The sequence below is a fragment of the Panthera leo genome, chromosome D3, assembly GCF_018350215.1.
Source record: "Panthera leo isolate Ple1 chromosome D3, P.leo_Ple1_pat1.1, whole genome shotgun sequence".
Taxonomy (NCBI): Eukaryota; Metazoa; Chordata; class Mammalia; order Carnivora; family Felidae; genus Panthera; species Panthera leo.
In genome coordinates, this window is record NC_056690.1 from 13,773,106 (window position 1) to 13,794,899 (window position 21,794).

General features: G+C 45.7%; 1 protein-coding gene across 4 annotated transcripts in view; it reads right to left on the reverse strand.

Annotated features, from left to right (window-relative positions):
* FBXO21 (F-box protein 21) overlaps positions 1 to 21,794 on the reverse strand; it is a 47,077-nt gene that overhangs the window by 15,230 nt on the left and 10,053 nt on the right. For all 4 annotated transcript variants that reach the window (XM_042909452.1, XM_042909451.1, XM_042909453.1 and 1 more), the window contains 6 exons: positions 21,317 to 21,438; positions 18,201 to 18,347; positions 17,761 to 17,897; positions 16,537 to 16,673; positions 7,443 to 7,622; positions 6,202 to 6,334 (listed from right to left, as the gene is read on the reverse strand). In XM_042909452.1, coding sequence (XP_042765386.1) covers positions 6,202 to 6,334; positions 7,443 to 7,622; positions 16,537 to 16,673; positions 17,761 to 17,897; positions 18,201 to 18,347; positions 21,317 to 21,438 — 856 coding nt within the window. The remainder of the gene's footprint in view (positions 1 to 6,201; positions 6,335 to 7,442; positions 7,623 to 16,536; positions 16,674 to 17,760; positions 17,898 to 18,200; positions 18,348 to 21,316; positions 21,439 to 21,794) is intronic.

The window sequence follows — 21,794 nt, forward strand, 5'->3', positions numbered from 1 at the left end:
CACTCCTAACCTCCAGATTGGTATTTGCAGGATCTCAGTATTTTGTGAATGCTTCTTCTCCACTGATCACTGATTCGTACCAAGCCCATCACATTTATTTCATTTCATCCTCCCAACGTGAAGTATAGTCAATGCTGATTTCAAGACGAATCAGGCATCATCAAGTTAAGGAACTTGCTGGAGGTCCCAGAGTATGAAAGTGTGGAGGGAGAATGCGGACCTGGGGTGGGGGGGCTGACTCCAAACCTAAGGTCGCAACCCCTTCTTACCAGAGCAAGAGCAGGAGCATTTTAATTCATTGTTAGGAAAACTTTCAAACCCATAAAAACTGGGGTGCCTGGATGGCTCAGTCAGTTAAGCATCTGACTCTTGATTTCTGCTCAGGCCATGATCTCACGGTTCACGAGTTCAAACTCCATGCTGGGCTCTGGGCTGATAGTGAGTGCCGAGTGTTGCTTGCGATTCTCTCTCTCCCTCACTCTCTGCCCCTCCTGTGCGAGTGCCCTTTCTCTCTCAAAATAAGTAAATTAAAAAAAAAAAATCAGTAAGATTGCTTAAAACACACGCGCGCGCGCACACACACACACACACACACAAATGGACAGAATGGTATAACCCTAAGCACCTCAAACTCAGCTTCAACCAGTATCAACTGAGAGCCAATTTCCATCCACCACCCCACCTTTGCTTTAATTTGTACTGTGCTTTACTTTGGGGGACACTAATCGTATTCATCCTCTGAAGCTAAAAGCATCGGATCTGAACGGTGAGTTCTATTTCCGGCGCTTGCGTGTGGCTTTCCTCGTGTTCCCATGTGCAGCTCCAACTACAGCCGACCCTTGAACAACACGGGTTTGAACTGCACGGGTCCACCTACATGAGGATTTTTTCCAGTACGGGACCGTAAATGTATTTTCTCTTTCTTGTAATTTTCTCAGTAACATTTGCTTTCCTCTAGCTTACTTTATTACGAGAATATAGTATGTTTCACATAAAACATGCACAATATGTTAACTAGCTAGTTGTTATCCGAGAGGCTTCTAATCAACAGCAGGCCATCAGTTAAGTTTTGAGTCAAAAGTTATACATGGAGTTTTGACTGTGTCAGGGGTCAGCACCCCTACACCTCCCCACCCCCAACCCCGCTCCGTCTGTGCAAGGGTTGACTATAGTTACTTTTTAAATGTTTACTTATTTATTTATTTATTTAGAGAGAGAGAAACAGAGCATGAACAGGGGAGGGTCACAAGAGAGAGGGAGACATGGAATCTGAAACAGGCTCTAGGCTCTGAGCTGTCAGCACAGAGCCCAACACGGGGCTCAAACCCACGAACCGTGAGATCATGACCTGAGCCGAAGTCGGACGCTTAACCGAATGAGCCACCCAGGCGCCCCAACTGTAGTTACTTCTGACCACACTTCTGCTACATTCTACAGATACAGCTTCCCTCCCTAACTAGCAGCCCCTCCCCTGCAGATAAATGCAACAGACCTATCTTGGGAGTCTTGTAAGCACAGGGGAAGGCTTAAACTCCCTTGTAGCATCAGGAAGAGACAAGGTTCAGGGGTAATTACCACTCCCTGTCCCCAGATGTGCAGATGACGGGGTGAAGGGAGAGGGCAGAAACAGAAAAGATACCACGACAGGGGCCTGGTGTGCTCCTGAAGGACAGTACTGATGATAGCGGCAGGGGTGGGGGGTGGGGGGCGTTATGATGTCTCCAAACACATGTCTAGGCTGACAATCCCAAGAGCCCACAGTTTTGGGGGTAGGGATCTTGGAACACAGGGGTCCGTCACTCATGATTGGCAACCTTTACCGTAAAGAGCCAGAGAGTGACTGCGGCCTTGTGGCCCACATGGTGTCGGACCCAACTACTCTCCTCTGCCCCCTGTGGCTGGAGAGTAGCCAGCGATAAAAAAGCAAGCAGATGGGCCTCTTTCGAAATGTGCCTTTGATAAAACATATCCATAAATCCAGGCAGCAGAGTATGCTGACCCTGTTCTGTCCCAGCTACAGGTTTCCCCTGTGGCTCTCTGTGAAGTGCCTGGCTCCATGCTGCAGACCTCCTTGGCTGTGGGCTCTTCTGCTTTTGGGGCTTCAGCCACCAGACGCTGATACGGGGAGCCCTTGCCAGAGGTCCTCAGACAGCTGCACTCAATGGCCCCGGTCGTATCCAATCCAACAAACCCCAAACTGAACACTTTCTCCTGCCCCTGAAACAAGTCTGTTCTCCAAACACCCGTTTTTTTGAGGGGTAGGGGGCGAGGGGCAGAGAGAGAATCCCAGGCAGGTTCAGCACTGTCAGCACAGAGCTCAGTGCAGGGCTCGAACTCACGAACCACTGTGAGATCATGACCTGAGCCGAAATCAAGAGTTTGATGCCCAACCAAATAAGCCACCCAGGTGCCCCAATACCCAGTACAGAGCCCAACATGGGGCTCGAACTCATGACCCTGAGATCAAGACCTGAGCAGAGATCAAGAGTCGGATGTTTAACCGACTGAGCCACCCAGGCGCCCCATCCAAATACCCACTTTTAACGCGCCCAAACAGTCTCCCTTGTTGGAAAATCTGGATATCCTCTCCCTCATTATCTAACAAAGATCTTAATCACTCGTCCAAACCATTTTTTTGAGCACCTCCTGCGTCTCGGGCCTTGGGCGGAGAGCCAGGGGGGCCGCTACCCTGAAGAACCACACAGATGCGGTCCTCGCCCTCAGGGAGCCCGGTCCCTGGCGAAGGCACAGTACACACGCAGCCACAGTGTCCTCAGAAGACGTTCTGCGGCAGGGCAAGCACACGGCTGGCAGAGCAGGGGACCTGGACTGCCGCGGATGGGCTGGGGAAGGGGTTTCGGAGGCGCGGCCAATGGAACCGAGGCCTAAGGAGAGGCGTTTGGGGCAGCGCCGGGGCGCGCACCGAGCACTGAGGCGAGAACACGGTCGAGTGGAGGGCGCGGCCGGGCAGCACAGCGTCCAAAAGGGGCGACCGTGAGCACCGAGGCAGCTGAGGCTGGCAGGGCCAGACCGCGGAGAATCTAGTAAGCCATGACGAAGAGAATGAGCCTGATCTTCACGACACCGAGGCAGCCACTCAGGGGGCTCTGAGCACTGAAGGGGCAGGGCCGACATCTTCAGAGATTGCTCCGGCCCCAGTGTATGGAACAGGTTCCGAGGGGTGAGAGTGGAGGGGGGAGAGCAGGCAGGAGGCCTGGGCGGCAGTCTAGGAGATGGGGCCGCGTGCACACGTGCAGCAGACACCCGGGCATGCGGGTCTGGAGCCCGGGGTCCAGGCAGAGCGTCCGTCGGGGGCGGTCAGCCTGTGGACGGTAACTGAAGCAAGGCCAGGTGACATCACCTCGGGGAAAGGTGTTCACCGAAGTCTAGAAACTACCCTGCGGGGAAGAAACATAGGACACGGAACTAGCAAGAGGCTGAGAACCATGGACCAGACTCAAAGGAACAGAGTGTTCTGAGCAGTGAATGGCCCTCAGTGATCCAGAAAGATAAGGAAAGACAAGTATCTGTGGATTCGTCAACAAAAAGAACGGTTTCTGTCAAAAGGGGTCATTGGCTTCCTTGGCAAGAGCGGCGTGTGGAGGGGGGAAATGATCCCCATGTTCTGGGGCGCAGGTGGGAGGCCAGGCATGCGGCCATCTGGGGCTGGAGTCCTGCAGGGGAGGAGATAAGGAGGCGGCCGCAGGGATGTCATGGGAGCGCGTTTCATTTCTTCCCCAAAGATGAGAAAGATCGATCGGAGTCAGCAGAACGCCAACGGCAGACAGCAGAAGCAGGGAGTCGTAGACAAAGGAGAAATGAGGGAAAACAGAGTGGGATCTGGAGCACAGAGAGCTGCCTTGGAAAAAACCAGAAGGGTATCTTTTCCAGCGAGACGTAGAGGAGGGTGAGGGAAGGGAGGGAGGGCTATGGGTCAAACTGAGGAGGGAGGTCTGGCAGCAGGAAGCAGAACGGGCCCGGGGGGCCGGCCTCACCGTCCCCCCCGTAGCCCGCTGGCCCACAGGGGTGAGGCGTGCGGGTGGGCTCGGGCACCGAACTGCCTGTGCGCGATTCCTAACGCCACTGACGCCAGCGCGGGCGGCCTCAGCGGGTTACCTGACTTCCCGCTGCCTCAGTTTCACTATCTACAGAATGACAAAAACCCAGCATCCACCCCACAGGGTTGGAAGGAGGCGTCTGGTGCCAGTGACGTTTCAAAATGTGACCGCCCTCCACTGTCTCTTCCTGTCACAGCCACAAGGACCCTGGACTATGACGACAGTGACCCGGAGGGCTTGTGTTTCTTCACTCTTCCCGATTTACTTCAACTGAAAACAAGCTGACTTTCCAGTCTTCCCAGTTTGGGAACTAATAAGGCCACACTAATTCCAAGCCTTCCAGAAGCTGATCTGAAAAATATGCACACAGCTGCTCACGTTTCCATGCGCATATACGAGTACGGGCATACAGACCCTTGTCGGGTGGGCCCACAGTGCCGGGCCCGTCCACCTCCGTGCCAGGCACAGGCTGCCCCTGCCCACGGGAACAGCTGCCTTTTCTGCCCTCCGAAATGGTTTCCCACCCTTCAAGGTCCACCTCAAACACTTTCTCTGGAGAGGAGCCTTTCCTCATGGCTTCAGTGTCCCCCGGAAATTTCCTCATCAGAAGCCCCCGTGTTCCCACTCTCTCCGGTGGCGCCCGCCTAGCTCAAGTGCACGCTCATGGAGGGGAGCGGCTTTGCATTCCTGATCCCCGCATGAGGGGCCGTCTAAGGTGCTCAACCCCAGAAGCAAACGAATGGTCGTCATGAGGAAAAACGTTCTGCGCGTAAGCAACTGGCATCTTGTTTTAGTGCCATCTGCTTGGCAGGATGGCACTCTCGGTCATCCACGGAGGGTACTGAGGTATTTCCCCAGTGCACAGCATGAGTACTGAACGGAGTCCATCATCAAAGAAAGGTAAGGATGCCAGAGCTCCTGCAGACTTTCCCCCAGGGCAGATGTTAACCTTAGCCCTTCTAAGGCTGATGTGTAATTTAATACAGAATTTACATCTAAAAAGTCATGCTTTGAGAGGGTTTCAGCATTCTACAAATTATCGTGACATTCCTTAATTGAAGAAAGAAGTGACAAGAGTTAGTTATGTATAGCCCAGCATCAAAAATAAAGTGGGGGAAAAAAATAAACGACTGAGCTGTGGATAAGAGGGTTCTGGGAAGTAGGCGGTAACTTGGGTAGAGGGTCTAGTTCTGGCAGACCACAGGATGTTCCGGGAGGACATCTCCTACTTGGACTACAGATGACCTCTTAAGATAGGAGCTCAGGGATGTTCCTACCGATGGGTCCTTTCTCAGAACGATTCCACATCTTTGAAGTGGGGAATAAATGAGATAGTTTAAACCTAAGCAATGTGGGGTCATACTGTTTACCCCTCTCTAACAACACGAACGGATGATTTTATGCTGACGTCCCTGTGAGCACTCGCAACAAAATTCTCTCGCCAGGCTGCTCTAAACAGACATAATGATTAACATATTCCCCTGGAAAAGCCAGCGCGTGACGGAAAGGCGCAGCCGCTCCCACGCTATAACACACCCTCGCACTCAGACACCTGCTGCACCCACAGCTTGCTGAGGAGCGTTTCTGATCGCAGACGCCGCGGTCCTCTGAAAGGGCTTGCTGCTGGCCACAGGGGACATTAGAAAAAGGAGGAGCCCAAGTGGGACTGTATCAGAATCCACAGTTTTCAAAGACGGAACCAGTCCGTGAAACCCAGCAGCTGGACCGGAACACAGCCAAGATCTACTTTTCCTTTGTTAAACAGGGGTGCTCACATGGTCAGTGTGAGCACCACCAGCACTGCTGGAGGGTGAACACTTGAAGTTCTGCTTCCCCTTGCTGAGTCAGGGTGACCCGGGGGGAACCCGTGTGGGCACCAACAGGTGGGTTGCAGAGCTGAGGCCTTGTGCTTCCAGGTGTTTAAGGCATGGACCACAAAGAGAACAGGCAACCCCTGGCAGTGTAGCCAAGTTTTTTAGATTTAAAGGAGACAAAAACCATTTAATTGACAGGCCAAGATGGGGAGAGTGAATAAATTCACGTCTATCCTCCAGGCTGATATGAGGATAAACTTCCAAGAGCCGCCTTTCAAGCTAGAGTTCCTCTCTAACGCAAGTGCAAAGCATCAAAGTAAAATAATTACCTTCTCTGGCCAGATGCCCAGGTGGAAATAGAGCCTGGCTTGCAGGAGGAGAAGCTGCACCTGGTCCGGGTACATCGCCAGGTACAGATCCAGGGAGTCTCGCAGGAGTTGGTAAGACTGGTCGATGCCTTCCCTGGTGGGGGAAATCAATCACGGCCTCACTTTCTGCTTGCTTCTCAGCTGAGACCCTCTTTTGCAAGACCCAGGTTTTATGAGTAATGGACACAAAGGCCACACACCTTTTCGGATTCCGATACCTCCTCTCTGTTCAGCAAATAGTTACAATGATCTTAGTAACAATATTAAAAAAGCCCCAGAAGAAACGTTAACTTTTGTACCCCACTTTGGTGATGGGCATGAAAACTGTAAGCACTTTCACTGTATAGTCACCTCAATAACGCTGCACTTAATCACAACTAGATTCTGCCTAGATGGAGCACAGAGGACTTTTAGGGCAGTAAAACTGTTCCGCACAATACCACGACGGTTGGTTCGTCATGGTGCGTCCATCCAAACCCACAGAACGTACGCCACCAAGAGGGAAGCCGGGCGTTAACTGTAGAGTCTGAGGATGACGTGTCTGTGGGGGTTCGTCAGCTGTAACCAGTGTCCCACTCTGATGGGGGATGTTGGGGAGGTGCGGGGGAGGGGGTACTAGGAGAACTCTCTGTACTTTCCACTCCATTTTGTTGTGAACCTAAAATTGCTCTAAAAAATACAGCCTATTTTAAAAGAACAAAGAATTCCACCGTTAGGCAGGGAACTACGACTACAACATACAATCTTCTATTTTCCCTGTAAGACATATTCCCTTGGACTCAGAGGCAGAATGGTTTCATACTTTTGTTTGCTTTCTTATCTAAGTGATAGAAATGTATAAACCAAAGGATGACAAGGCACTTGGACCGAAGAACATACTGCCCTGAAAAGTAACCTTTACCAGTCTCAAATATTCTGGTTACTAAAGAAAATATTGAAAATATTACAGAAAACTTGCGCCCAAGTCCATTGCAAGAGTGTCAAAGTCACTCAGTACATCTTAAGCCAGGACAGCATTATGTCACAAGGATGCGTTTCTCTCTGTGGTGGGTAGACAGCCGCAGACAGCCCAGCTGTGCCTCCCGGCATCCACAGCTTTGCCGCATGACGGGAGGCCCATCAAATAAAATCCTCTGTGAGGCAATCCGAGCCTCCAAAGACACGCACTCTGCAGAAGTGCTGGAAAACCACGAAAACCTTACCGCTTTCCCAGGCTTAAAAGGTTTCCCACCATCCGCTGTAACACCTTCTTCACGTTGACCACCCCGTACAGCGCTGCTGTCACGTGCTGGCCGATCAGGTATTCACACTCTTTCACTGTCAGCTGCTTCCCTTTCCCAAAAGCGTCTATGTAGATGTAGTCAAAGATGTCCAGGGTCGCCCTATCCAGACAGCACAGGCAGTTAGCCCAATCTCAAGTCAGAGCTGAACAGGCAATGTCTAACATCCCCTCCCCCTCCCCACAAGTAGCTCAAATTAGAGACTGAATATTATTAACACAGCAGCATTTTCACTTAAAATAGTCAGGCCTTGTCTAAAGTTCAAAATCTGACCCTTTAGACATTCCCTGCTGTGTTAAGACTTCAGGACACAGATGTTTAGGAAACGGCACCGATGCGTGCCATCAAATACAGTTTTGCGAGGAGATTAAGCCAGATCAAACCAAGTTTAAAAGAGAACAGAAGAGAATTTATTGACCTTAGTCTACAAAACGCTCTATCAGAAGTTGGGTGGGAAGGCCCGAGGCACTTTATGATTCTGCAGATTAGCACAGTTAACGTCTGTGGGCCCTGGGCCCCTGGGGCTGTGAGGAAAGTTACAGAACCCAGCCCTGCCAAGTGTCCCACCCCCGACCCTGCAGACACACTCCGGTGGGCACTCAGGGCTCAGCCTGGGAACCTGGCTCCAGACCAGAGAGCTGAGCCCCCGCACTTGACCCTGCCACCCCTCCCGTGAACCGTGCTCTCAAAAAGGGTGGTGGCCTGAGCTGAGCGGAGCGGCGGGAGGAGGTCACATGAAGCCAGTCCTCATCACCATTACCAAGAACATTCTCTGAGGACTCCTGAGGGTCTTTGTTTCAGGGACAGTTGTGTTTTTTTTTTTTTTTTTTTTGAGCAGCTGTTCCACTTTGATCTTATGCCCACTGCAAACCACGCAGGAGATTTTCACTTGGGCTGCTTTATTTATTTATTTATTTATTTATTTATTTAATTTCTAAAATTTTTATTTACTTTAGACACAGAGCACAAGTGGGGGAGGGGCAGAGAGAGCCGGAGATGGAATCCGAAGCAGGCTCCAGGCTCTGAGCTGTCAGCACAGAGCCCGAGGCGGGGCTCAAACCCATGAACCATGAGATCATGACCTGAGCCGAAGTCGGACACCCAACTGACTGAGCCACCCAGGCGCCCCTCACTTGGGCTGCTTTAAAAAGCCCAGATTTCTTCCTAGAGTCATATTAATATACTTCCTGTAGCAAGACAGACACAATGTTCCAAAAATAAGAGATGCTCTTCAACTCTTTTTATGAGTCTAGAAGAACTACACATACACACAAATTGATTACAGACAAAAATCCTAAATAAAATAGGAGCAAATCAAATACAGCAATGTATTTTTAAAAATCCATATGATTAAGACAGATGTACCCCAAGAATGAAAGGATAATTGAATGTTAAAAAATCTATTTCAGCACGTATGAAGAAAAATGTATGATTTTATCAGTAGACACAGAAAAGAGATTTTGGAAAAAAAAATCGAATGCCTACTTATTTAATAAAACAAGCAGGGGCAGCTGGGTGGCTCAGCTGGCTAAGAATCCAACTTTGGCTCAGATTCTATCTCTTGGTTGATGAGTTTGAGCCCTGCATTGGGTGAGCTCAAGCCCTACTTCAGGCTCTGCACGGACAGTGTGGGGGAGCTGAGTGGGATTCTCTCTCCCTCTCTTTCTGCCCCTCGCTCACTCTCACCCTCTTTCTAAAAAAAGAATAATACTAATAATAATTAACTAAAAAGAACTTAAGCAAACTAGGAATTTAGAAGGCAGCTTTGATAATCTCAATGAAAGGAAATACTCCAAACGTCATGCCGGATGATGAAATTTTGAAAGCATTCCACCTAAAGTCATACCCAAGACAAGGGTACCCACTATCACTGGTTCTACTCAACTCTGTGTGAGAACACCCAGCCATCAGAATAAGTATAAGAAACAAATGTACAAACGCTAGAAAGAAAAGAACCAAAACGGTCACGATTCACAGGCAATATGACCATCTACACTGGAAACCCACAAGAGTTGACAATTAGCTCCAATAATTTATTCAGCAAAGGGGATGATTATCAGATTTATATCTAAATATCAGTCGTATCCCTATACATCATCAATACTTAGAAAACATAATTTTAAAAATTACCATTTACATTAGCAGTAAATATTTAAGGTACTTAACGAGTAAGTCTGGCAAGAAGTTAAAGAACTTCATGAAGAAAACAATAAAATCTTTTTAAGGATATTAAAGACAACTTACACGTGTAGGGAGGCATCCCGTTCACAGACAGACTCAGGAGCAAAACACTGACAACACTGCTCGTATTAATCTATGAATCCAATCCAAAGTAAACTCTGGTACCGATTAACATCCTTATGGACTTCTGAAGGAGGCTGGTAAATTGATTCTAAATCTATAGAAGAGCAAAAGGCTAAGAAGAGCCAAGGAAATTCTGAAGAACTCAATGGGGGGGGGGGGGGGGGGGGGATCTGACCTACCAGGTACTAGTAAACAATAAAGTTACAGTAAGTAAGACAACAGGGTCTTGGTGCAGGGACGGATCAGAGACCAAGGGCATGAACGTGGGTCCAGGTGAGGAGAGGGCTTGCAGCCCGGCCGTTGCTTCATGGGCTGTGCACCCACACTATTCTCACTGGCCTCCTGACTCCTTTGCCCTGAGGACCCAGCCAGGGGCTCGGTGTTTGATTCTGCCAGGTGCCTGGCGTACGGACAAATTATTTTATTGCTCATCTGCACTGTTAGTGCACATTCACCGTAGCCTGAGAAGAAAAAATGATACTGTTACCATGCACAACTGTGCCCAGCAATACGTTTCTGTGGCAAATAATATGGCAACTGCAGTTTTAAATGCTTTAGATCATGCAGAGATCCTTGGTGGATTACTACATGGGCATTTAAGATTATTTTTGAGATATTTGGGGAAATCGGTTGGGTTACCTAGGCAGAGAGAACGGACTGAGAGAGCATATTCCCCATTTACAATCACGGAAAGTGGGTACCTGCTACCCAAAGCCACGCAATACGTGTAGAAAAGGGTATCTGGAAAAGAAAGGACGCCCATGCATACCATTTAAGGAAATATACATATGTAATGAACTATAAAAATTTGCATGGAAATAACAGAAACTTGCAGGTAACTGGTGGTTATCTCTGCAGAGGAGAGGAAGAAGGAGGGGATGAAGAATACCCAGGAGGCTCCAACTATTCAGGTTTTATTTTTTAAACTAGGGGGTAGAAATACAGAGACGAGTTACGCCTTTCTTCCAGGTATGAGTCACAAACTCTACTAGGTGTATAAAGCACTGGGCCATCTCAATCTTCCAACTGCTTGAAAAACGTGCTCCGTTTTCACAGAGGAAGAAACTGAGGCTCAGAGGAAGCCGAGGTCTGAACCCAGCCCGACACTAAAGCTCAGGTACTTTCTACTATACTGCTCATCACTCGCCAGAGGATATTACAAGGTCATTCAAAGCACAGGATATAATTAAATAACTTTGTTTCTTTTTCCTCTAAATGGCACATTTAATGAGAAGATAGTTCTGACTATGTGATGAACTATTTCTTTCACAAAAGCTAGACTACAGCTGAAAAAAAGCTTTATGTCCAATAGGACACCAAGCTTAAAGGAGAACAAAACAGAACTTGTTGACCTGGTCTACAAAATGCACATCAGTCACCAACCTTACCTAAAAGGGGCATCACTGATGATAAGAAACTGAGCATTTGCTGTGCACATGAGTGAAGAACTCGGCTACCCTGCTGTCTCCCCCTCCCCCACCCTCCCTCTCTCTCTCTCTCTCTCTCTCTCTCTCTCTCTCTGGTGAGGAGGGAGGGAGGGGAGATTTTATGGAAGACTGCAAAATAAGACTTTAAGAACTCTTTGATCTAGATGGACTTAACAGATATATTCAGAACATTCCATCCTAAAACGGCAGAATACGCGTTCTTTTCAAGTGCACATGTGACATTCTCCAGAACAGATCACATATTAGGTCACAAATCGAGCCTCAACAAATACAAAATGACTGAGATATACCATGCATCTTTTCTGACCACAATGCTATGAAACTTGAAGTCAACCACAAGAAATAATTTAGAAATAAAACAAATACAAGGAGGTTAAACAACATGCTACTGAACGTGAATGGGTCAACCAGGAAATCAAAGAAGAAATAAAAAAATACACAGAAACCAATGAAAATGAAAACACAATGGTCTAAAACCTCTGGATGCAGCAAAAGTGGTCCTAAGAGGGAAGTATATAGCAATACACAACTACATCAAGTAAGAAAAATCTCAAATCAACAACCTAAACTTGTACCTAAAGGAGCTAGAAAAAGAAAAATAAAACTAAAGCCAGCAGAAGAAGGGAAATAATAAAGATTAGAGCAGAAATAAATGATACAGAAACTACAAAAACAACAGGACAGATCCAGGAAACCAGGAGCCAGTTCTTTGAAAAAAATTAATAAAATTGATAAACCTCTAGTCAGACTTATCAAAAAAGAGTAAGGACCCACATAAATAAAATCACAAGTAAGAGAGGAGAAACAGAAATACAAACAATTAAAAGAGTACTATGAAAAACTACAAGCCAACAAATTGGACATCCTGGAAGTAATGGATACATTCCGAGAAGCATATTAACTACCAAAACTAAAACAGGAAGAAACAGAAAATTTGAACAGACCCATGACCAGCAAAGACATTGGATCAGTAGTAAAAAATCTCCCAACAAACAAAAGTCCAGGGCCAGATGGCTTCACAGGGGAATTTTACCAAACATTTAAAGAAGAGCTAATACCTATTCTTCTCAAACTATTCCAAAAAATAGAGAAAGAAGGAAAACTCCCAAATTCAATCTATGAAGCCAGCATTACCCTGATACCAAAACCAGATACAGACACCACTCAAAAAGAAAACTACAGGGGCGCCTGGGTGGCTCAGTCGGTTAAGCGGCCGACTTCAGCTCAGGTCATGATCTCGTGGTCCGTGAGTTCGAGCCCCGCGTCGGGCTCTGTGCTGACAGCTCAGAGCCTGGAGCCTGTTTCAGATTCTGTGTCTCCCTCTCTCTGACCCTCCCCTGTTCATGCTCTGTCTCTCTCTGTCTCAAAAATAAATAAACGTTTAACAAAAAAAAATTAAAAAAAAAAAAAAGAAAAGAAAACTACAGGCCAATATCCCTGATGAACATGGATTCAAAAATTCTCAACAAGATACTACCAAATTAAATCTAACAGTTCATTAAAAGAATTATTCACCACCATCAAGTGGGATTTCTTCCTGGGTGCCAGGGTGGTTCAACATTCACAAATCAATCAACGTGATAAACCACATTAATAAAAGAAAGGATAAGAACCATACGAACATTTCCATGGATGCAGAAAAAGTTTCTGACGCAGTACAACACCCGTTCATGATAAAAGCCTCCAACAAAGTAGGTTTCAAGGAAAATACCTCAACATCATAAAGGCCATATATGAAAAACACACAGCTAATATCCTCCTCAATGGGGAAAAACTGACAGCTTTCCCTCTACAGTCAGGAAAAAGACAGATGTTTACTTTCACCACTGCTATTTAACACAGTACTGGAAGTCCTAGCCTCAGCAACCAGACAACTGAAAGAAATAAAAGGGACCCAAATCGGTAATGAGGAAGTCAAACTTTCACTATCTGCAGAAGACATGATACTCTATGTAGAAACCCTAAAAGACTCCACCAAAAAATTGCCAGAACTGATACACGAATTCAGTAAAGTCAGTCGCAAGTTACAAAATCCACATATAGAAATCTGTTGCATTTCTATACAATAATGAAGCAGCAAAAAGAAATTAAGGAATCAATCCTATTTATAATTGCACCAAAAACTGTAAGATACCTAGGCATAAACCTAACCAAAGAGGTCAAAGATTTGTACGCTGAAAAATATAAAACACTGATGTAAGAAACTGAAGACACAAAAAAATGGAAAAACACTCCATACTCATGGATAAGAATAAATATTGTTAAAACGTGTAAACTACCCAAAGCGATTTACACATTTAATGCAATCCCTCTCAAAACACCAACAGCATTTTTCAGAGAGTTATAACAAACAATCCTAACATTTGTATGGAACCACAAAAGACCCCAAATAGCCAAAGCAACCTTGAAAAAGAAAAGCGAAGCTGGAGGCATCACAATTCCAGACTTCAAGCTATCTTGCAAAGCTGTAGTGATCTAAACGGTCTGGTGCTGACACAAAAATAGACATACAGATCAGTGAACAGAACAGAAAACCCAGAAATGAACCCACAACTATATGATCAATTAATCTTTGACAAAGCAGGAAAGAATATCCAATGGAGAAAAGACAGTCTCTTCAACAAATGGTGTTGGGAAAACTGGACAGCTCCACGCAAAAGAATGAAACTGGACCACTTTCTTACATCATTCATAAAAATAAATTCAAGATGGATGAAAGACCTAAACACGAGACAGGCAACCATTAAAATCATAGAGGGGAGCACAGGTAGCATCTTCTTTCTAAGTAGGTCTCCAGAGGCAAGAGAAACAAAAGCAAAAATAAACAAACGGGACTTCATCAAAATAAAAAGTTTCTGAGGTGCATGGGTGGCTCAGTCGGTTAAGCGACCGACTTTGGCTGAGGTCATGACGGCAGGGTCTGTGGGTTCGAGCCCCGGGTCAGGTTCTGTGCTGACAGCTCCGAGACTGGAGCCTGCTTCGCTTTCTGTGTCTCGCCTCTCTCTCTGCCCACCCCTGCGAGTGCTCTGTCTCTCTCTCTCTCTCTCAAAAATAAAGAACAAAAAAATAAATAAAATAAAAAGTAAATAAATAAATAAAATTTTCTGCACAGCGAAGGAAACAATCAACAAAACCAAAAGACAACCTACAGAATGGGAAAAGACAGTTGCCAATGACATATCCAATAAAGGGTTAGTATCCAAAATATATTTAAAAAACTCATTAAAACTCAACACTACAAAAGCAAATAATCCAATTAAAAATGGGCGGAAGACACAAATAGACATTTTTTCAAAGAAGACATACAAATAGCCAACAGACACATGAAAAGATGCTCATCATCACTCGCCATCAGGGAAATACAAATCAAAACTACAATGACATATCACCTTACACTGTCAGAATGGTGAATATCAACAATACAAGAAACACCAGGTGTGGATAAGGATGTGGAGAAAGGGGAATGAACCCTTGCACACTGTTGGTGGGAATGCAAACTGGTGCATCCATTCTGGAAAACAGTATGAAGGTTCCTCAAAAGGTTAATCCAGCAATCACATTACTAGGTAATTATCCAAAGAATACAAAAATACTAATCCAAAGGGATATATGCTCCCTATGTTTATAGCAGCATTATCTACAATAGCCAAATTATGGAAGCAGCCCAAGTGTCCATCAACTGGTGAATGGATAAAAAAGACGTGGGGTGTATGTGTGTGTGTATACATATACATATACATATATGTATATATGTATATATATGTGTGTATACGTATATATGTATGTGTGTGTATACATATACACATATACGTATATATACATATCCGTATACGTATATACATATACATATCCATATGTGTGTATATATAGTGGAATATTACTCAGCCATAAAAAAGAATGAAGTCTTACTATCTGGAAGGATGTGGATGGAACTTGAGGATATTATGCAAAACAAAATACATCAGAGAAAGACAAATACTACATGATTCCACTCATGTGTGGAATTTAAGAAATAAAACAAACAAAGGGGAAAAAAAAAAGGCAAACCAAGAAACAGACTCTTAACTATAGAGAATAAACTGATGGTTACGGGGAGGGGGGGTGCACGGGGGGATGAGAGAAATAGGTGATGGAGATTCAGGAGTGCACGTGTTGTGATGGGCACCAAGTGTTGTACAGAAGTGCTGAATCACTACATTGTACGCTGGAAACTAACATCACACCGTATGTCAACTAATTGGAATTTAAATAAAAACTTAAAAAAAAGTAAAAGGCAAGATTCCTTGTTAAACAAAAAACTCTTTGATCTGATCTGCTTTGCAACAAAAGGATTTTAAGATCCACCTAAAATCCTGAACTCCTAGTCCTACTCTTTTTTTTTTTTTTTTTTAAGTTTATTTAGTTTGGGGCACCTGGGTGACTCAGCTGGTTAAGTGTCCGACTTCGGCTCAGGTTCGGGATCTTGCGGTTCATGAGTTCCAGCCCCACGTGGGGCTCTGTGCTGACAGCGTGGGGCCTGGAACCTGCTTCAGATTCTGTGTCTCCCTCACTCTCTGCCCCTCCCCATTCACACACACTCTCTTTCTCCAAAATAAACAAACTTAAACATGTTTTTTAATGTTTATTTATTTTGGAGAAAGAGTGTGCATGTGCATGCGGGTGTGGGGCAGAGAGCGAGGGAGGCAGACTCCACGCGGTCTGTGCAGAGCCAGACACAGTGTTTGATCTCAGGAATTGTGAGAGCGGAAATCAAGAGGCAGATCCTTAGCCAACTGAGCCATACAGGTGCTCCTCTATTCCTCTTTTTGTTTTTTTTAACGTTTATTTAATTTTGAGAGACAGAAAGAGACAGAGTGCGAATGAGGGAGAGGCACAGAGAGAGGGAGACACAGAAAGGAAGCAGGCTCCAGGCTGTCAGCACAGAGCCTGACTCAGGGCTTGAACTCATGAATGTGAGATCATGACCTGAGCTGAAGTCGGATGCTTAGTCGACTGAGCCACCCAGGCACCCCTAGTCCTAGTCTTTATACTTACTTTTAGATGACTGTAAATTCACATGCAGCTTTAAGAAGTGATACAGAAAGATCCAGAGTGCCCTTCTCTCAGAACCAGAATACGGACACTGATGGCCAAGGAACAAGACAGCTGCCCCCCCCCCCCCCCCCCGTGCCCTAGTCGACCTCTGTTCCGTTACCACACTTCCTCTCAGCACAGTGGGAGTGAATCCCGAGGACCAATCACAACATATGGCATGGGTGGCTCACCCTTCTGCACCTTGGCACCACCTTAACAAGAAGTGACTGGGGAAGTTGACAGGTTCCAGCGGGACCCCCAACTGCCGGGCAATTGTCAAGTAGAGCAGAGACATGCTGATCGGAATTCCTGTTCTTCGAATCAAAACCTGAAGGAGAAAAAAAATCCTTTAGCTTCACAGAAACGAACCCTCCCTTCTCATTCCTTCAAAGCAAGTCCTCACTAGGCACTCACTGTGCATCAGGAACGACACTAGGTTTTGTGGTTTAAGTGGATGAAGATTTGCTTTTTTTTAGATCAAGGCTCTGCAAACTGCAGTCCGCGAGCCAAGTCCACCACTTGTTTCTGTACGGCCCGCATGAGAAGAGCTTTCACGTTTTTTAGTGTTTAAAGAAAGTCAAAAGAATACCGTTTTGTGACACATTAAAAATTACACGAAACTCAAATTTCTATGTCCGTGTATACAGTTTCATTGGAACACAGCCGCACCCGTTTGTTTTGGTAACGTCTGTGCCCCCTTTCAACTACAATGGCAGAACTAAGCAGTTGGGACACAGAGCATCTGGCTTGCCAAACCAAAAGGCCTGTTTGGCCCTTTACAGAAAAAGTCTACAGGCCTGTGATCTAGGCTGTTCTTCCATTTTTTAAGTTTCATTTATTTATTTTGAGACAAAAAGAGAGAGAATGAGCAGGGGAGGGGCAGGGGGAAAGGGAAAGAGAGACAATGCCAAGCAGGCTCCGCTCTGTCAGCGCAGATAGGCTGTTCTTCCAAAAGAATTTAAGGTCATTTCAAGGAAAGTGTATGAAATACGACAGAAAAAGATTAGCATACAGAGCAACAGAATAGATCTGAAAACAGTGTCAAGAAGGAAGCACATAAAAACGAAGTATCAATTTGGCCAAAATGGCTGGCCAGATTTCTTCCAACGCTTCTAGAGCCAGTGTAGGAAAAAGATACGATTAGTTTCACAGTTTAGTGTTCATAAGACACAAATTAACCGAACAAAGTCAGAGAAATGTGTATTTCTAGACAGGAAATGATCAAGGGTTTTCACACAGAGGACACTATAAAGAAATAAAAATCCACAGCAATACCCTCACAGTGGAGGCAAAAGTGAGTTTCACTGGGCACTGAGAGATGAAAAGACCATGTATGTGTGCCCCAAACTATACAATTTATCAAAAATGAGCTTTCAAAAAGACATATGATTATGTTTTAATACACCCACATTTACCTGGTGCATGTATAAGTTTAGGGCATTATAGTAATCCATTCGGTTCCCCTTAAACTTCAGCTGGTCATAAAGGACGTAGTTCATGGCGTCCAGCACCTGGCTCTGGAGTTCTATCTCCATTATCATGGAGGATTCACCTGAAACACAGAGATCTACTCTGAGGACAGAAGCACTGGCAAGGCTGTGACCAGCATCCCAAACGACCTGTCACACGCAGACAGTGGCAATGTCCTAACAATACTCAGTAGGTGCTGCCAGTCCAGGGTGGAGGAAAGAATATGAAGTTAAAGTCTTTCACATTTCCAAGTGAACATGTGGTTGTGTCATTAACTGCTTCTTTGGTGACATAATGGAAACATACTACAGAATTTCTCACATTAACCAATAGCTCTGCTAGGTTTTCTTTTGCAAATACAGTTGGATCCAAAGCAATTCCACACCTGCCTTGAAGGCCAAGCTGGGGTGGCGACTGTTCATGCCCCGGAGGGTTTTGCAGACCAGCTCTACGATGTTGTCAATCTGGGCCTGGATATCTTTGAGGCTGATGTCAGAGAGAGGATTGCAGTATTGGTCGATATATACAGCGCCTGAAAATAAACAGGAGTCACTGAATAAATTCCTATTTCTGCCCTCGTCCTATTAGTTGGTCACTCAGCACAGACACTTGGGGCCATCCTTCTTTCCACCACCTGCCAGATAAGCTTCATCTGTAGATGCCAGACCCTGCTGCTGATACATGGAAAAGGAGCAACCTTCTCACAACAAAGGAGTTCACACACTTTATTTTAAAAAAATAAAATAGGGGCGTCTGGGTGGATGGCTCAGTCAGTTGGGCGTCCGGCTTCGGCTCAGGTCATGATCTCACAGTTCGTGGGTTCCAGCCCCACGTCAGGCTCTGTGCTGACAGCTTGGAGCCTGGAGCCTGCTTCGGGTTCTGTGTCTCCCTCTCTCTCTGCTCTTCCCCAGTTTGCACTGTCTCTCCCTCTCTCAAAAATAAGTAATAAACATTAAAAAAATATTTTTTTTTTAAATAAAAATAAACCAAACTCTCTCTCAAAGGTCATGGACTCAAGAAACCACGTGATATGCAGCATATTCCCATACTCTATTACAAAGAGGAATAAATGCTATAAAGGAGATCTTCCCAAGAACTCCGAACACTTAATGGCATAAGCCAGTTCCTTTACTTAAAAAAAAATTTAAAAAGCTGAAAGCCCTCACAATGACAGATTTCCACAAACTGTACCCCTCAAAGGTGAAATAGTAAATGAACTCTGGAGATAACTATACCTCTGAATTACAGAAATAGTGACACTCAGGGGACCTGTAGCCAAAGACTTGTACAAAGTACACTGGAGACACGGTGTCTTGAAAATCACCTCTCTGCTCTTTATTACCTTGGGTCGTTTTCCTTTGTTTTGTATGTATGTATGTATGTATTTGTTTAGAATCACGTACGTATGTATGTATTTAGAATACTAGGCAGGCTCTGCCCCGGCAGCGTGGAGCCCAATGAAGGGCTCCACACAGGGCTCGAACCCACAAGTTGTGAGATCACGACCCCAGCTGAAGTCAAGAGTCAGACGCCTACATGACTGAGCCACCCAGGCGCCCCGACCTTAGGTCATTTTCTAGCCAGATGCCAAACGGCTAACTTGATCATTTGGTTATAAGACAATTTCACTTGGGAAGCGGCAGTTATTGCTTTTTTTTTTAAGTCATTTAAATTCAATTTAGGATCTTGACCCGCTACTCAACATCCCAAAGGAGCTGAAGGCAGTGAACAAGAGTTGGGACCCCAGTGCTAATTTTGCCACTAGCCAGGGATTGGCTCCTGGGCTTCCTCGGGATGGAGTTTCCTCACCTGTTGGCTGCAGGACTTCTCCAAAGTCCATTCCACCCTAATGCTATGATTCCTAGACTTTGTTAATAGTTATCAGATTATTCTTGTCAGTCACCAAGAATCAAAACCTTGGAGCCAACTTCCTGCTCAATCACTTAAAAACTTTCAAGGGCTACCCAGTGCCTACAGTACTGATTGGATGAGTTATGGAAAATCATGTTACTTTGTATTTGGAAGATGAAAAAGAAGCAATCCTCTCTATAAACAAGCTACAGAAAACACACCCTGTTAAACTGTTCCTGACTGTGGAATGAACAGCAGAGAGGGGGACTCTCAACTCCAGTACACATAGAAAATTCCAGGGTGATAAGGCTGTTTGATTTTAATCAACTGAAACAGATTTTTCACTTCCTTCTGGATATGAGACTTTTACACAATCAGTAAGAATCCACGCTGGGCACCATGGAGTATGCAGTGGATCATAATAACGTTAAAGGACCAGGGACACAAGAAAGTTAATGATCAGTTGGAGAAAAATGCCCGCACCTGAAACAGACATTAACCATGGTCTACTAGTCAATGCTACTGCCCGCACCCCTCCCGAGGCAAGTAAAATCTGCACGCGTTGCAGTAGTCAGCAGAAGCTCAGCGGAAGTTACACAGGACCTGGAACTCTTGCGGGCAAGCAGGATTTGAGAGGGGGATACCACTAACGAAGATACAAAGCCAGGAGGGAGGACAACACTGGCCGGAGCAAAGGGTGTGTTTTGGAGAGTAATGGGGAAAAGTCTGGGGCTAGGGGAGGTCCAGATTACGGAAGGCACCAAAAAGCAACAACAAACAAACAAAGGAAATCAGGTGGCCACTCGGAGTGGTGGAAAGGCCAGGTTTCAGGCTGGACTAGCACTAGGGGGTCAGAAGCCATGAGGCTCAGGGAAGCAAGTGCTACTCAGAAAGCTGCTGCTGGGAGAGCTGGTGACAGCCCGCACGACAACAGTAACAGAGCGGGCACATGACCACGGAAATGCTGGCAAGGAAGAAAACCGGCGAACTGGGTAAATTGTGGGGAGCAGGGAATGAAAGTGAACGGACAGGCGTATCTGTACTCCGTAACCATGACTTATGGGAGCGTTTGTGTGATACGCTAGGAATTTAAAGTAGTTAAAAGAAAAAATTAAGTCACATTTTGTTCTTGCCCGATTTAGCAGGAACAGAAAGTTATTCCCTTCACCGCGTCCGTCCACTCAACTTCTTCCTCCTCACTTCTCATTATGGACAAGCAGACTCACTGATGCGCGAGGGCACTTCATCCTCCTTAAACTCCAACCAGGGAGGTGAAGGGATCTGCATGAGGTCCCATGGAGACAAAACTGGATACATTTATTTCTAATTCGGAAATGACGCTTGAAAGCTTAGACAAACAGGGAATTTAACCTCATTAGCTAAAATATCAGCCTCGTGCTTTGAACTGGTGGTGCATCTTCAGAAGGCGCTGTCTTGCTTCAGCTGATGGCCAAATATTCTGGCAAAATCTGAGCTCTAGGGTGAGCAGTTCTGCCTACCTAAGTGATCAGACCACACAATCCCACCTCCAGAAGCCCACGCGGCCCGGCCCGGTCCACGTTTCCACTGCTCCACCCTTGGGGACGGTATCCACTACTGCTGAGAGCGACAACTTAGCTGCCTATTGGAAGATCATCGCTGAGATCTCACCTTCAAGGTACGATTCATAGTCATCAGGCTGCTGAAGAAATGCCTTTAGGTTATTTAAAATTTTCTGTTGGCGTAGGTAGTAAAGAATTTTTTTAGCGTAGTACTTCCAAGTCAGAGCTTTTCTGGAAAACAAACAAACAAGCCAATGAGAATCAAGACACTATAAAAACCTCCGATTACTTTTTTTTTTTTTTTACTTCCCTTCACACTAATTACAGCATGTAAAGAGTCTACTTAACAAGAAGAATATAATTGGTTCATGACCACACAGCACTTGTTTTCACAGAAACAGACAACACAATTTAGGACTTTGCATCTGTAACGTAACACTGAATCAGTAGTGCTGAAATCCAAGAAACACTGACCTGCATGGCTTCAGATTGACTAAAAGGAAATCCAAGAGAAACCCGAAAAGCTGGGGCTTTTCAGCTGGGGCTGAAAAGTTGGTCGAGGCTCAGGAGCTAGGGGTGAGGCATCT